Below are 15,294 nucleotides of genomic sequence, written 5' to 3' on the forward strand. Positions count from 1 at the left end.
GGGATAAGAGAAATCACTTCACCAAGGTGGTGGTTTGAAAGGGATTTTTTTTTAACTCCTTTAGATTTAAATTTTTTTAACTCCTTTAAGACTTAAGGCATTTCCAAGAATGTTATCCCACATGGTTTTGTTTGTATCTCTTCTTTTAGGCAGAAGGTAATTTGGCACTGACAGCATTCCTAAAAAGGATACCATTAATCCACTGCAGTAGGCCCCTTCCTCTTTGAGGAGAAAGCGCCCTACTCTACCACATCCCCAAAGGATGATAAGCAAACTGACCAAGGAAAAAGTCACCAAGCATATTGATCGTTAGCCTGCCTGACTGCAAACTGAGGTTGCCGAACAGATTTATTTTCTCTTGACATTCACGATTCCTTTAAGTTAAATAGCAAGCTGGTCGCTGACCAAGGACAGATTTATTAGAGGACTAATGACTGCTTACAAAGGGAGGTGTCTATTGCTAAGTGAGCCCTGACAATATTTAGTAAGTAATTCTGTAGCCCACTGCCCTGTTCGGTCTTGGCTAAGTAGTGGTTCACTTGGAGAATTCAGGACCTAATGGCCTCCAGTGAGGACTTTTGGGTAAGTCACTAGCAGGACAGTACGGGGGTTGGGAGCTCTGACTTAGCAGTTACACATGTCTGGGTTTAAATTCCAGATTTCCTGGTTACTGGCTATGAGATCTTGAGCAAGTCACTAACCTCCCTAAGCTTCAATTTCCTTATCTAGAAAAGGTAGATTACATTACCACATCATGGAGGGAGAATGGAAATAAGTGGGCTTTCATCCTCTTTTGAATCTTCCAGTATCATCTGATCTCACCCAGATACAAGGCAAAGTCCCTCCAGGGGCACCCAGTCCCCACCACCCACCTTCTCCACCATCCACCTTCCCCACCACCCTGCACTCTCCTTTCCCACTGACCCCACTCCAACCTCAAACACAGTTCCCCAGATGTCAGCATGAATGGCTTTCTCACTTAGGGCCTTGGCTCAAGTGTTCCCTATCACAGACACCATCCTTGACCAGTCTACATCTAAACAATTATGTGCTTGCAATTACTCACCCCTATGCCCTGGTATCCCCAACCCTATTCATACTCTACTTTTCACTGGTATGTGTGTAGTTTCTATGTCTCCCACTAGGATGTAAGTTCTGTGAGAGCAAGGAACTCTTTTTGTTAACTGCTTTATTCCCGGAGCCTAGAACACACCTGACACACAGTAGGTGCTCAATAAACATTTGCCAAATGATAAGTAATGAATAAATGATGCAATTAACATAATTAGCCCAATCCCTGGCACATTGCCAAAATAAATGTTAATTGTCATCATCGTCATTGAGTAGGCTCATCTGCATGTGTTAATTTTCACTACTGCTTGCAAAAGTGTCTTTGCAGATTGCCTGTGCAAGTTCAGGGTGAGCATTTGTGCCTCTGAGCCCTGATTATTCCACTGTGGTTCTCTCCTCTCAGCAGTGGCACTTTTGGAATTGGCTATACTTCCCACGGGAGTCCTGGCACTGTTGTCTAAATTGACTGCTGCAGCAGTGGGGGTGGGGAGGGAGTCCCAGCCTTCCTGGTCTCTGAAGGAGCTTTGCCATCATCTCTAAGGCCCTTGTGAATCTGGCCGCATGCTAAGCCACGAGACCCAGCAGGCAAGGCTCCCTCCTCCCACTTCCTAAGCTCTGCTTGGCCTCCAGGCTTCCATTTTCAAAGGGAAAGCCCAATCTCTTCCTCCGGTTATGTATCGACAAGCCTGATCTTTAAAGATACCCCCTGCTCCTGGAGGCTTGCTCAGCAAGCACAGAGCATCCATGGCCCCCGTGTTTGCCCTCTTTGACAAGCAGGGGCTGAGCAGCTCTCTGGGAAGCGCTGCTGACATATTGATTGACTCTCTTGTCAGGTTGATCCTCTGCCAGCCAATGAACATGGAAGGTTCTAAGTGGCACCCAGCAGGGCCCACATATACCCTAATTACTATTTCAGACAGCCCCCATTCCGGGCTGCCACTTTTCAGGGCCTAACACCTCCTGTCCTGTGGTCGCTGGGGGATTCTGTTACATGCAACCAACCCCTCTCTCTTAATTTTCACTTGGTCCCCTCGGAGTATTTCTTTTAGAGCCCCTCTGGCATAAACACAGGCCACCTCACTAAGGAAATACCACCCTAACTCCAAGTGGGTCTGTTTATTATTCTTGCTGAAATCTGGGATCTGTGTGTGGTCTGTCCATCCTGCCTTGGTTCATTTTCAGCACTTGATGAAAGTTTTCTCCAATTAGCCAGAGGGATACTCGCAGTCCTTGGCTGCCTATTGTGTTTTTAGTGGCTGATTTCCCAGCTGCCACCTGGATTACACGAACTTCCACTTGGAGCTTTTCCCCGTTCCATCCTTGCTGACCCATGGAGCCCCATTGTTCCATCTGAGGGTCTCTCTGGAGCAGAGCCTGCCAAATCATGATAAATTGTGCATTTGGCTGTCAGTGGGGGTGACTCACATGAGGGAGAGGACCTCCCAAACTCATTTCACTTCTGACCCTAGGATGGTCTGAACAAGACCTTTTGGGGATGAGCTGCTAGAGCATTTGTGGGGAGCGAAAGCGGGGACCACCCCACTGCATCCAAGGTGTCTCGTTGAAGAAAATGTAAGTTGATGAGGCCAGTGTTCACCCAAAATCTTGAGACTCTCTAAGTCTGAATCTGGGAGTGGATCACAAATATTTTATGACAATAATATTTAAAGAGCTATTTGTGTTGTTGCTGTTCATAGAAGCAAGGGTAGTGACCCTAAGTACGGAGCAGTCCTAACTTTTCCTGGCTGGGTTTTAGAAAGGATCCTGACTGAATAAATAAATAACTTGAAGGAATGAATGCACAGATGCCCGTTGTGTAAAATGGGATGTCTTACTGTACTTACACGGTAGTCCTTCTCTGCGGTTTTGCTTTCTGAGGTTCAGTTACCCGTGGTCAACCATGGTCTGGAAGCAGATGGTGCTCCTTCCGATGCGTGGTCAGAAGGCCAGTAGTGGCTTAATGCTATGTCACAGTGTCCACGCCATTCACCTCACTTCGTCTCGTCACGTAGACATTTTATTGGCTCATACCATTGCAAGAAGAAGGGCGAGGACAGAACAGTGAGATACTTTAAGAGAGAGAGACCACATTCACACAACTTTTATTAGGGTATATTTTTATAATGGTTCTGTTTTATTATTTGCTATCATTGTAATCTCTTACTGTGCCTCATTTATAGATTAAACTTTACCATAGGAGTGTATGTAGGGTTTGGTACTGTCTGCAGTTTTAGGCATCCATGGGGGGGTCTTGGAACATACACCCCATAGGTAAGTGAGTGGGGGCTGTGGTAAGTGAACATCTCAGTCAGGGAAGTCTCAATAATACTGTTAAAACAAAGAACCCCAAACTCCCAGCGGCTTATAGCACTAACAGTTTATTTCTTCACTCACACTGTGTCCTCTCACGGGTCAGCCACGGCTCCGAGCCATGTTATCTTCACTCAAGACTGAACCGTGGCTGACCATGTGGCAGAGTACAAAAAGGCATATAGAGTGTGTGATGCTGGGTCATGTGGCCACATCTGAATCCAACAAGGTGAGGAGATAGATATAAGCCCTTCATGAAGGGGTGCAGAATATAGAAGATGGTCATTCATCAACCACAGTGAGGTGATCATGAGTTTCAAGAAAGAGACAAGGTTTGCTGAGATCACATTGCCAACCAGAATTGGTACCCAGATCACTGTGAAATATGAAGCAGATAATCACTTCCCACTGTAATCTTCCTCTGATTCTGAAATCCCCCCAGTGATCAAACCTCATAGTCAATAGTTCCTTCATCTGTGAAATGGGGATTAGGACAGTACCAACCTGAATGTAAGCTGTGAATCTTGATGAAAATAGAACCCGTAGAGCATCTCCTACAGTGCTGGCCAGAGAAGGGGTTCGGGGACTGCAGCAGGCATTGATAAACCCTCCTCTGTGCACACCCATCCCTATTGCTGCCAGCCCTGTTGTATGCCACCCTTCACACCTCTGTGTTATGTGTTTTTGATTTGTGAGAGTATAATGTCCTGCAGTCCGACCCCCTGTATCTGCCCCCATGTGTCATTATCTATTCTAATAAACATTGATGGAGTGCCTCCTAGATTCGAGACCCTCTGCTAGATCTTCGGAGGTGTTGTGGTTGCTTGACCTCTCCCGCTGTCCCGGTCCCTCAGCAGCCCTTATTCCCCCTGGAAAGGGAAACCTTTTCAGAAGGTAAAGGGAGAGATGGATGGAGGGATGGATTTCTCAGCCCCAGCCTTAGAGCAAATCAGTAGCAGAATAAGAAACAGATTTCTCATTAGTCAGGAAACTCATTTACTTCACAGCTCCCCTGCGTCTTTATCCTAAGGACACTTTAGTCCATCCCCATAGGCTAGAAAGATATTCTCATTTTCTTACTCAAGTAAGAGAGAAGGAATAGCTGATCAAGAAAAAAAAAAGTACAAACAAAAGCCTGTTTCAGCCTCCCTCCCCAAAAAACAAAAGAAGGTGGTTATACCCCTGATATAATTCTCACTTATTTACTTAACGTTCAATTCAACAACAGAAAATATGCCCGAACTTGAGTTTCATTTTTGTTGCCTCGTTTCTGCTGGGACGACAGAGCTTACGCTCAGCAGATTTGGCTTTTCCCCTTTTATCTCCCTCTCACTTTCTTATTTTTCTTTTCACTTCTGGGAGCTGTCTGAGCAGTTACTTGTACACTCTGACCCTAACCCTTCTCACCCCATCTCTAGTCTTCTTGTTCTCAGAATACTTTTTTTTTATTTTTTAATAAAGAGATGCTATGGAACCCAAAACAAAAAGGGAAGGGCGAGCATCTCTGAAAACAGAGAGAACACGGTTTCATGAATGCCCTCCTTCTGCGCAGTAAGATGAGGGTATTGTCTGCTTGCTGTTCTCTCAAAGTTGACGGTCGCAGTATGTTCCTCACCTTGGAGGGCCAAGATGGGGTATTAGAAGAGAGGAACGGCTTTGAAAAGAGATTTCACACTGATGGGGCCCTGGGGAGGTTGCCATTCTTGCCTGATAGACCCACCGCTTCCTTCCGTAGAGAGAAAATCCGAGCTTTGTTAGGTCCAAGCCCCAGCTGCACCTGCAGTACCTGTCTTAAAACACAGGGAGACCCTCCGTGAAGGAGCCACCCCTCCACGGCAGCAGCAGGCTGGCTCCAGGCAAGCCCCAAGAACCCAACAGCGACATTAAAAAAGGAATCATTTTAAAATAGCTAATTCCTTGGCTTCCTTCACCTGGTAATTACAAATCAGAAGCTATCGTTATCTTGAAGCAGCCACGATTAGTTCTCATTTCCTGACCTCTGTACAGTGAAAATATGTCATTATTTGAGGCAATAGAATCCGGTCTCTTCAAGTGAGTGACCTACATATAACGGATAAACTGCAGGAGAAAATTAGGTGTTGCCTTGACAGAAAGTGTACAGTAAATGTCACTTATTCTTATTAGTATTTATCATCTCAAAGAGTTGCCTTGCACGTCAAAGTAATGTATAGGGGGAGAAAAAAACAACGTGGTTCTGAGATGGGGAAGTATGTAAGAAAAATAGCAGACATACACCCAGGGACACCTTGGCACCTTAATCTGCGGCCATCAATCTGAGCTGTATTGTTTGAAGATAGGTTTTTAACCTTAATAGAATGCAGCCTGACTTTAAGTGTTGGTAGGCATTTAGAATTAATTGCTGTGTGAACAATTTCCTAAGCATTGTTAATTGCGTCTCCTGTGGTTAATTGTTTCTCCCATCCCGCATCATACTCAGAGCCTTTCCCTGTCAACAGCCCTTTCTCTCCTGCAGTGCCAGAACCATAGCCACAGCATCAACCTGCGTCCGGTTGGAATGCCAGACATATTGTTTGAATGGGCAATATGCAGGGGAATGAACTCCTTATTTATTTGCAAATGAAGCTTTTCTTAGATGGGGACTTTGAAAGAATACAGGTGTTTGGGATTTGCCTTTCACTCCACGTCTCCTTTGTGAAAACAACTCACCCAGAACCATGGGAGATGGGGTGAATTGAGCTTGCTAAACCACCTGGGAAGTGGGGAGCTGGCACAGGGTGACGAGGAAGACCGGAAGGAAGGAAGGAAGGAAGTTTGTGTTTGGAGGGGTGCAGTGCACAGGGAAGTAAAGCAGGAGTCCGACAGGCTTGCCTCCTTAGCACAGCACCTTGGCGCTCTGGCTCATTCTGTTCTGTGCTAAAGTGCGGGGGTGGGTGTGGGGTGTGAGAGAGAAGAAAGTGTCATTGGAGTATTTTCAGGAAAGGACCCCGTCCCACCAGCACCCCCAAGCTTTTTCCACAGTGGGCTGAAAGCTACCCACTTGGCGGCAGAAACGGTGAGAAAGCTTGGAATGCAAAGGTCTGACAGGACCTGCGGCATTGCTAATCCAGTGTCGCTGCGGTCCCACCAGCAGACAGGTCCCGCTTGGGTAGCCTTGTTTTGAAACCGATTTATGTTTTGAGTAGTTTGGGCGAAACTATCCTTGCCAATGCCCCCGGACCACCAGTCTGAAAACAACCGCGTCCACAGTGTGGGAGAGGCTGCACATGATGGAGCAGAATCCGTGACAGTGATTCCAAAGGGGCATTTCCCCCTCCTTGGTAGCACCATTCAGAAGGTCTGAGCTAGGGTGTCTCCTACCTCCTCCGCCCACCACCGGGATCCTCTCCCCCAAGGCTGTGAACAGACGCACAGAGAGAGGAGTCCTCACCACCCAGATCTCCTTGCTTTCCCTATTTAGCTAATCCCAGCGGCCTGGGGCAAGCAGGTTTTGAACTGCAGCTTCCTTAAAAGGCAATCACTTGGAAAAAGCACCTGGCCCTCCCCCTTTATATTTGCATTGCTGAATTATCTATTCATATTGTCATTACTTTGTCTCTCCTGCAGCAATGCATCTGCTCGGACTCAATTGGCAACTGCAGCCAGCAGATGGACACACCTTTAACAATGGGATAAGGACCGGCTTACCAGGAACCGATGATGTGGCGACAATGCCATCTGGAGGCAGAGGTGAGGTTACAGCTGCTGCGTGCCCTCTTGAGGTCACGGGAAAACTCAGAGCTCCCGCCAGCGGGCTCAGGTTTTCCAGTCCAAATCTTGGAAGGTACGCGAAAAGGAAAAGAAAGCGGGGAACAGAATCCTCGCCTTTCCTAGGTGCCCCTGTTCAAAGCTGTTTGCTGTTCCTGTCTGTTAGCTGTGTCTGGCTGGAGTCACTGAGAGCTGACACGGCGCCTTCGCAGTGCAGTGTGCATACCTATGCTATCTGGAGCGACCTGAAAGCCTCCCAAGGCCCAACGGCAGCCGCAGGAGAAAGTCCTGCCTCATCAAGAAAGCCGAGAGCGGCAGGCCGCACACGCCACTGGACCAGAGCCCTCTCCCCAGAGGAGAGATGCAGCCTCCCCAGGGAGGAAGCGCTGCCTGGCATGAAAGAGAGAGATTCTGAGCTGTTCCGCTTTGGAAGAGAATAGAAAAGAGTTTTGACAACTCGGGAACAAAGCTCCTCTTCTCCGAATGGTAAAGGGGACAATGGAAATGTTTATTGAGGCAATCAAGCAACTGTATTCTTGCAGGAAGAAAAAAAAAGGTGCTAACAAGGTGCTAAGAGGAAGAGGGAAAACAGGACTGGGGGTGGGCGGCAGGGACGTGGGGCAGTTAATAAAACCACAGCAGTCAATGGCGCAGCGAGACGCATGAGGCACGCTGGGCCCGCGGCAGGCTGTGCTTAATTCAGGACAGGAATCACCAACGGGAGAGATGGCATGGAAGGGCTTCTCCAAACACAGACTGTTCCACTCTGCCTCTTAGCCCATTGGGCAGTTTACCCCCACATTTCTGAAAATACCCCACAGAGACATTTCAGAGACAAGAAAGGAAGTAACGTCTATTGGGCACCCGGTGGGTGCCAAGCTTAGCATTGCCTGACTTCCACAGCTTTAACGGGAGGGAAATCATCTCAGGGAAACTGAGGCCCAGGGTGTTTTAGAAACTTGCCCCCAAATCAAACATGTAGGCCTGGTACGAATTTAAACTCAAGTCTGTGCCTTGTGCATCTTTGGGCAAGATGTTGGCGTTTCCCTTAGCTCAGTCATTTTCCACAGAGAAGATTCCAGAATTCATCTTCCCTTAGAGGTGTATGTGAGTCATCCTGAAATGCTAATGTTACTTAAATTATTCTCCCCGGAGTTGTCCTAATGGCTTCGAGTGTGACTTTTTTTGTCTTTTTATCTAATCTTTAAGAATCGCTTTACTCATCTATCCTAATCATAACACTAAATTACCTTTAAGGAAGCATGAAAAGTTTTATCTGAGGATGAAATTATATGCCTTCCATTATCAGGTAACTAAAACTAGACCTAAAAATGGAGAGTGTATTTTGGCTTAATGGACCGTGTTCTGCCTTAACTGACCAAAAAGCCCGGAGCCAGATCTGTTGCCCTCCTATGTGCAGTCCGCTCCCCTCCAGTACTTGACACCATGTGCAACTCCTGTTTCCTTTATGACAGTGGTTCTCTGCGGCGCGTTTTTGGCTCCGAGGGGACATTGGGCAAGAGTCCGAAGACTTCTTTGGGTGTCCCGATGAGAGGACGTGAAACTGGCATTTAGCAGGGGAGGCTGAGCTGCAGTTAAACATCCTGCAGTACGTAGGATGTCCCCTATGGCGAAGAGCGATACTGCCCAAGGGGTCCACGGTGCTGCTCTTTGAAAAATGCTGCTTTAAGGGGGTCTCTGCTTTGTTTGATCCATAAACGCACTTTAATCTGCAAGTCAGCAGCGCCCTGTCCTTTGAGAAGAATGCAGAACACACATTTGAAAGTGAACATGCATATGTGCTTATCAGGCCCAGGGATATATTTCATGTGTGTCTACGTTCTGAAGTTACATACAAATGCTTTTTAAATGGCATCCTTTACCAAAGAGAATCACTGATAGACATTAACTTCGGTAAATTAAGGTCAGCCACTCTGCGCATTCGTGATTAAGCTGTGTTTCCAACTGCCACCCCCACTTGAGCATCCCACACCAGCAAGACAGAAGATTCCTGCAGAGAACAAGTCCTAACTAAGAGTACGGTGCCTCTAAATTAACAAATGAAGAAACACTTTCCGTGGTGTCTTTGGAAAGACCAAAATTCTCCCCCTCCGATGCAACGTGCTCTTGAAAATGTTGTGTAAGTCGTATAACATCGCCAGTTCTTTTCCAAATGAGTTAGGAGACAGGGAAGTGGTGGCCAAATTGTTGTCCAATGAATTTTGTCAATAGGACTCTTATGAAAAAGCGTGAGAATTTAAAATCGCTTAAACTTGAAAGAAAACTGGGAACATCTCCTTTCTGAACACCAAAATAGTACTCTTCTTAAGACTGAAGATAGCAGATCTCTTAAGCTGTTGTAAAGTTTGGTTTAAAAAATAAGTAGAAAGATTTTCATTTTCTCACACCCACCTACGTCTTCTTTTAAAAAGTGATCCCAGGTTTCAGTTTCTTTACGCAGGGACCTCCCTCCTCCCCACTCCCCAATTCTATACATTTAGATAACCTGAATCAATTCCAATCGACTAGTTTTCCAGTGTTTCAAAGAGACAATCAAGATATATTGGCAATAAGTTAATTAAATAACACCCCCTCCATTTTTTTCTGGTATACAATAATCCTTCACTCTGATAATGTTTTAATCAAGATACACCACACATTGCCAGGGAGGTTAATCTTATTAAGCAATTACTGGGTAAGTATCCAGCAGAAGCAAATTAAAATGTAAGCAAAACAAGGGTATGTGAGTTCCATCTAAGATGGCACATCAATAGAGATTTCATTACTTGGTCTTTAGGAGTGTTTACATTGCTCAGATTTGGAAAGGAGTCTAATAGACAGGGCAGCCTACACACTCTGATATGTTAGTGGAAACAAAGCACTTGATTAATTAGTTAGGAGAGTATGTTCTCTGGGCTTTGTCTTCCCTTTTCCATTTGTTGGTGTTCATCGTTTATTTTTTCTCCATTCTCTCTTTCAGTTAAACCTTAACGTGGTTGGTTTGGTGGTTGGGTTTCACATCAAGAAAGGGAAGCCCACAGAATGCCAGAATCAGTCACCATCTCGAGTGTATTTCTATGTTAAAAGGAATGAACTCATACATCTTCATTATAAGAGCACAGAGCACTTTTTCTATAGATCTGGGATTAGATAAGCCTTGAGAAGGAAGATTCAATACAGTGTTCTGACCTGGTCAGATAACATAAGGGAATCCAGTTTGATTGGCTAGGCCCAGAGGCAAAGAACACAAGAGCTTTTAAAGGGCACATCATATGTAGCCAATTTGTGCACTGATCTTAAGAAAGAATAAACTCCCGAGTAGAATTTCATGGATCATTTTCAAAACCTATCACTCATTTTAAATTCAAGGTGTCCTCTATATCAGGGGTCAGCAAATAACATCTCATGGACCAAATCAGGCCAGTCACGTGTTTTTGCAAACAAAGTTTTATTGGAGCACAGCCATGTTCATTCATGGCCTATGGCTGCTTTTGCACACAACAGTGGAGCTGAGTAGATGCAACAGAGATGAGATGGCCCGCTAAAGCCTAAAGTATTTGTTATCTGACCCATTATGGAAGTTTGCCCACCGCTCTGTATCCTTTGCAAACCCATTTCTATTTTCCTTGGACTGTTGTGCAACTATAAATTATAGGAGATGAGGCAGAAGAGACCAAACTCCCAATATATCAGCCTTTCCTTCTTGACCAAGTGATGGGCACATTTTTGGTAACATTCCATCGACAGATCCTCTGTAATAGAAGACTCTAGAGTTGGTCCAGCTGGTTGTAACTGCCAGCTCCATCACTTAGCTGCAGGAACACAAGCAGGTCACATGTACTCCCTCAGCCACCAGTTCCTCATCTGTAAAATGGTACCCCTTACCCTCTTGGCATCCAGTATAAGTGAGACGATGCTTATAAAACACAGTGTGTTGTGTGTTTTATACACATATATACTCTTATTAAGAGATTAATAAGCGCTTAATAAGAGATTCATGAATATTAGCTGTCACTGACATCATCGTGACATGTCTCAGTGGCTCCATTTAACAAGCATCCCCGGGCTGCCACTTCTTATGAGGCGTCGTAAGGTGAAGGCTGCCTTCAGAATGTCAAGATAGACCATCGTTCTGCTTCATCTTTTTCCTTCACCTTCTAAGAATTAGAACAAACCCAGATGTGAAGACTTCTTCCCAAGCATTTGCTTGATGAGGTCGGTGGGAAGCAAGACTTGCCATTCAAAAGGGCCAATGTGCAAAACAAGCTGGCCCGTCCCCCACAGCATTATTTGTCTCACTGCAGCTCATGTTCTATCACTGCCAGCCTGTCTGTTTTAAGCCCCACCATTCTCGGTTTATAACTCAGCTGTAAACATTTATTTGTGCCTGGAGCACATTTCTTTCCTACCCTTTGGAAAAAAAAATCAGAATTTCCAGATGGTATGCAAGTTGGGAAAAAATGGCAAAGACTGTTATTCTGTTTAGAAACATGTTTTTCTACACTTGCCCTTTCAGCAAAAACTTCATAATGATTTTTACTAGTTGGCTTAATGCATGGTACTAGGAGCCAGATTACCAGGGAGGTTGGTAATTCTTCCTCTGGCTCTTGTCAGCCTCTCAATGAACACAGGCCAGGGTCTCAAAATGATCACTTCCCTACATGGGGCTTTTTCAAAGTCAGTGAAGTTCCCAGAAGGGCGAGGGGTGGTTATGTTTGAGCCAACCATTATAATACTGCACGTGTACTGGCAAATAAACCAATAGCCCACTCACCAGTGCAACAACTCCTCTTATCTTGGAAGCCATCTTACTCTCCTGTTACAGATGAGTATTGCTTAAGCACCTCAGCTTCGTGATTTTAGCTTCTGACTGCTACCCACCACCCCCTTCTAAGTTATATAGTTTCTGTTAGACATGACATCCTCGTGGCTTGACGTGGGTATTAACAGCAAGATAATCAATTTCCCTCCCTAGTGCATTTGTCCTCACTTGCGTTGGCACATTTCTCTTTCAGAGTTGACTTGTACACCCACAGGGTGGTCTCCATTGTCTGCTTGGATACACACCTCTTTGTGTGTCTTGTACTTAGCCCAGCATCTGAAAAGCAGTCAGCGTAGTGGTTAGATACGTGGGTTCTGGAAGCAGTCAGACGTGGCTTCTGATCCCAGCTGCACCACATTAGAGCTGTGTGACCTTAGGCAAGTCGCTGTATTTTCATGGTCCTCTAATCGGAAAACTGGAAAAATCATAAAGGTATCAGGAGATTACATGGCAGCAGTAACCACTCAGTAAATTGTAGCTGCTATAAATAACTCTAATAAACTGAACTACATATTAATGCAGAATCATGTTCACCTGAATGGTCAGATATATAAATGCCAGTTAACACCCTTAGTGGCCAAGAGTTGGCCGTTTTTATCGAAGGTGACAAATTGGGGTTTCAAAAGGTGTAAAGGCCACATGTAGTCCCAAGCACTGAAGGATTTTATAAAAATCATTATTGCTGTGCAATGTTGTGAATACATCACGGGAGCAGTGAATGCTTGGGATACGAATCTATTCCTGAGGAATAGCCAGCCAGCAGCAGGGTGAAGGCTGATGGGTTGCCGATGACTCAGACGAGCGCTAGTGTAAGGCAGTGAATCTAATGTCCTTAGGAGAATCTTTTTGCCTATCTCTTGGTTAAACAGAACCTTCAGATGGTTGTCCTGATTCCCAAATAAATGGAAACGAGGTGTAATGACTGAAGCAATATTCTGAATTCAACTTTATTTGCAATAGATAAAACTATGTGAGGCAGAATAATCTGCAAGGCAGATTTATGCCGAGGTGCCTCTGGAGTTCGGTTAAGTTTAGGAAGTATTAATATGAGGCTTCATTTCCCTGGTATGACTATGAGTCCATTCCCGTTATCACTTGTTTGGGGAATTGTCTAGCTGTTTCCATAAATGAATTATGGCAACATTTTCTGAAATGATTATCTCCTAATGTGGCTATGGAAGGCTGTCGTTTTGCTTGACATCAGTCTTATTTAACTGGTTGGAATTTTCGGTACACGTTTCTGAAATAGGCAATAGCTTCACATTTACATGAGCAATCTTCCGTGGAGCTAGAGAAGTGGCCCAGCCTGTAAAATTGATCATTAGAGCGTTGCCTCAAAACTTCCAGAAATCTCATCTTTAAGCTGGAGATGAACCAGCCAGGACCATCATGAAGGGTCTGCTTCTTAGGGCCACATGATCATCCTCTCCACTTTTTGTCCTGCAGCTCCTAGGTAGGGAGCAAAGTTTGACATGGAAGCCACGGTTCAGGGAGCTACGGGCGGGACCCAGTCCTACTTGCCGGGACACCATGTTCAGTCACTACCCAGAACCCAAGGCTGGTGGCCAGACTTTCAGTGGATGATTGTGGAATGGCTGTTTAAATCTTCTTCTCCTAAGGCGACCAATCCCAGCCCACACAGGGTCCACGGGACCTTGCCCTGCTGTCCAGACAAGGGATCAGGAGAGTATGACATACATCCCAGCTTTTGATGTTGACCAAAAATTACCTAGTGCTGTAGTAGATGCTTGACAAATGTTTGTTACATGAAGTATGAATGAATGACCTACACAGCATTGCTCAGGACATTCATTAGTCATTATTAAATCAAGAAAATCCGGCAGCTTTTTGCTAATGCAGGCTGCACAGAGTTGTCCGCCTGAGAAGCAGCTGGAGGATACATCAACACCTGGAATTTGGAGCACATGCACTTGTGACTTTGTTTTCTCTCTCCTCAGCAACTTCCTTCATGTGACAGGTCCCTTCCTGTCTGTAGACATACTGATCACTCATTGAGTACTGATGTCAGCTGCCCTGGAAAGTGGCTTCCTGTTTCACTGAGTCCTATCCCACCCCTTGGCCCTTTTTTAGTTCATCGTGCCTATACTAAGCAGCCTACATCTTAATTAGACCATCACAAATTTATATTCCAAATCTGCGATAAATATTTACAGCTGTGTGTAGGCAGCACAACACCTGGGTAGAAAGATGTAGACGTACCACAAATTGGGTACTGCATATGTTACCCTGGTTAATCCTCAGAAGCAACCGCGTCGTACAGATGAGTAGACAAACCCAGAGAGGGGCAGTGGTTAGCCCAAAGGCACACAGCTCGTAGTTGTCGGAGCTGGGATTCAAAGCCAGGGCTGACGGCTTCACTGTGCAGCAGGCCTCCTGAGGTCTCCAGTCTTCTCCATAAGGGCATCCGCACTGGGGGAGGGCAGGGAAGATAGAAACCTTAATTACTTTGTTTCCTGTTGTCTGTCTCTCAATGGCACCCTGTTAGGGATTAGCCATGTTTATGGTCCTAGAATAGCTAGGATGGCCAGGGGAAGCCCAGCTTCAGACCCTCCTTTGTGGGACTGGGAGCCTGGCTCAGGGTGCTGATCTCTTTGACCTTCGAGAGCAGCACAGACCTTCACTCCTGGGCACTAGCCCAGGGACTGGCCCTCCCAGGACAGAGTCACAGGGATGGTTCCCCACACGGGCTCCAGCAATTTAAAAAGCCACCTTTCCTTTTTATCTCTTTTGAGGCAGTGTTTGCATCACATTTTTTTTCTTTTTTGTTCTTTTTAAAATTAAAAAGGAGTGTGAGTTCTGCACACTCATTTTAAAGATGTTTTGTTAAGTATATAGAAAAAGCTTTTTTCCCATGGCTATAAAGAATGTCAGTGTAACAGTTGGCAAATTTGAATCAGATCTATAAATTAGAAATAGAAATAGAAATTAGAAATAGCATTGTATCAATGTTAACTTTCTGTTTTGGAGAACTGCACGATGGTTCTGAGAAAGAATATCCTTGCTTTTAGGAAAAACGCATAGAAATATTGGGAGGTAAAGGAACAGTCTTCTGTAACTTAGTCTCAATGTTTCAGCAAAAAAATAGAATGATGGAACAAATGTATATTAAATTTATGGTATTTGGGTGAATGATATGCAGGACTTCCTTATACTACTTTTTAATTTTTCTGTAAATCTGAAATTATTTCAAAATGAAGATTTTATATATAAAAGTATGTATTTGTGGACAGTAGTGAAGACTCCACTTTGCAAAAGCATAATTCAGTTGCATATCTGAAGAATTCAGTTTGAAAGTAGTCACTAGCTTTTAACAGTAACGGTAACTTATGTTAAATGAATTTAAT

The 15,294-nt window shown here is 44.9% G+C and overlaps 1 protein-coding gene across 15 annotated transcripts in view; it reads left to right on the plus strand.

Annotated features, from left to right (window-relative positions):
* Positions 1–15,294, plus strand: part of TENM2 (teneurin transmembrane protein 2) — a 1,203,413-nt gene that overhangs the window by 985,118 nt on the left and 203,001 nt on the right. For all 15 annotated transcript variants that reach the window (XM_032403433.1, XM_032403432.1, XM_032403428.1 and 12 more), the window contains one exon: positions 6,967–7,089. In XM_032403433.1, the coding sequence (XP_032259324.1) occupies positions 6,967–7,089 (123 nt within the window). The remainder of the gene's footprint in view (positions 1–6,966; positions 7,090–15,294) is intronic.

The sequence above is a fragment of the Phoca vitulina genome, unplaced genomic scaffold (genome assembly GCF_004348235.1).
Source record: "Phoca vitulina isolate PV1807 unplaced genomic scaffold, GSC_HSeal_1.0 scaffold6, whole genome shotgun sequence".
NCBI classification, from domain to species: Eukaryota; Metazoa; Chordata; class Mammalia; order Carnivora; family Phocidae; genus Phoca; species Phoca vitulina.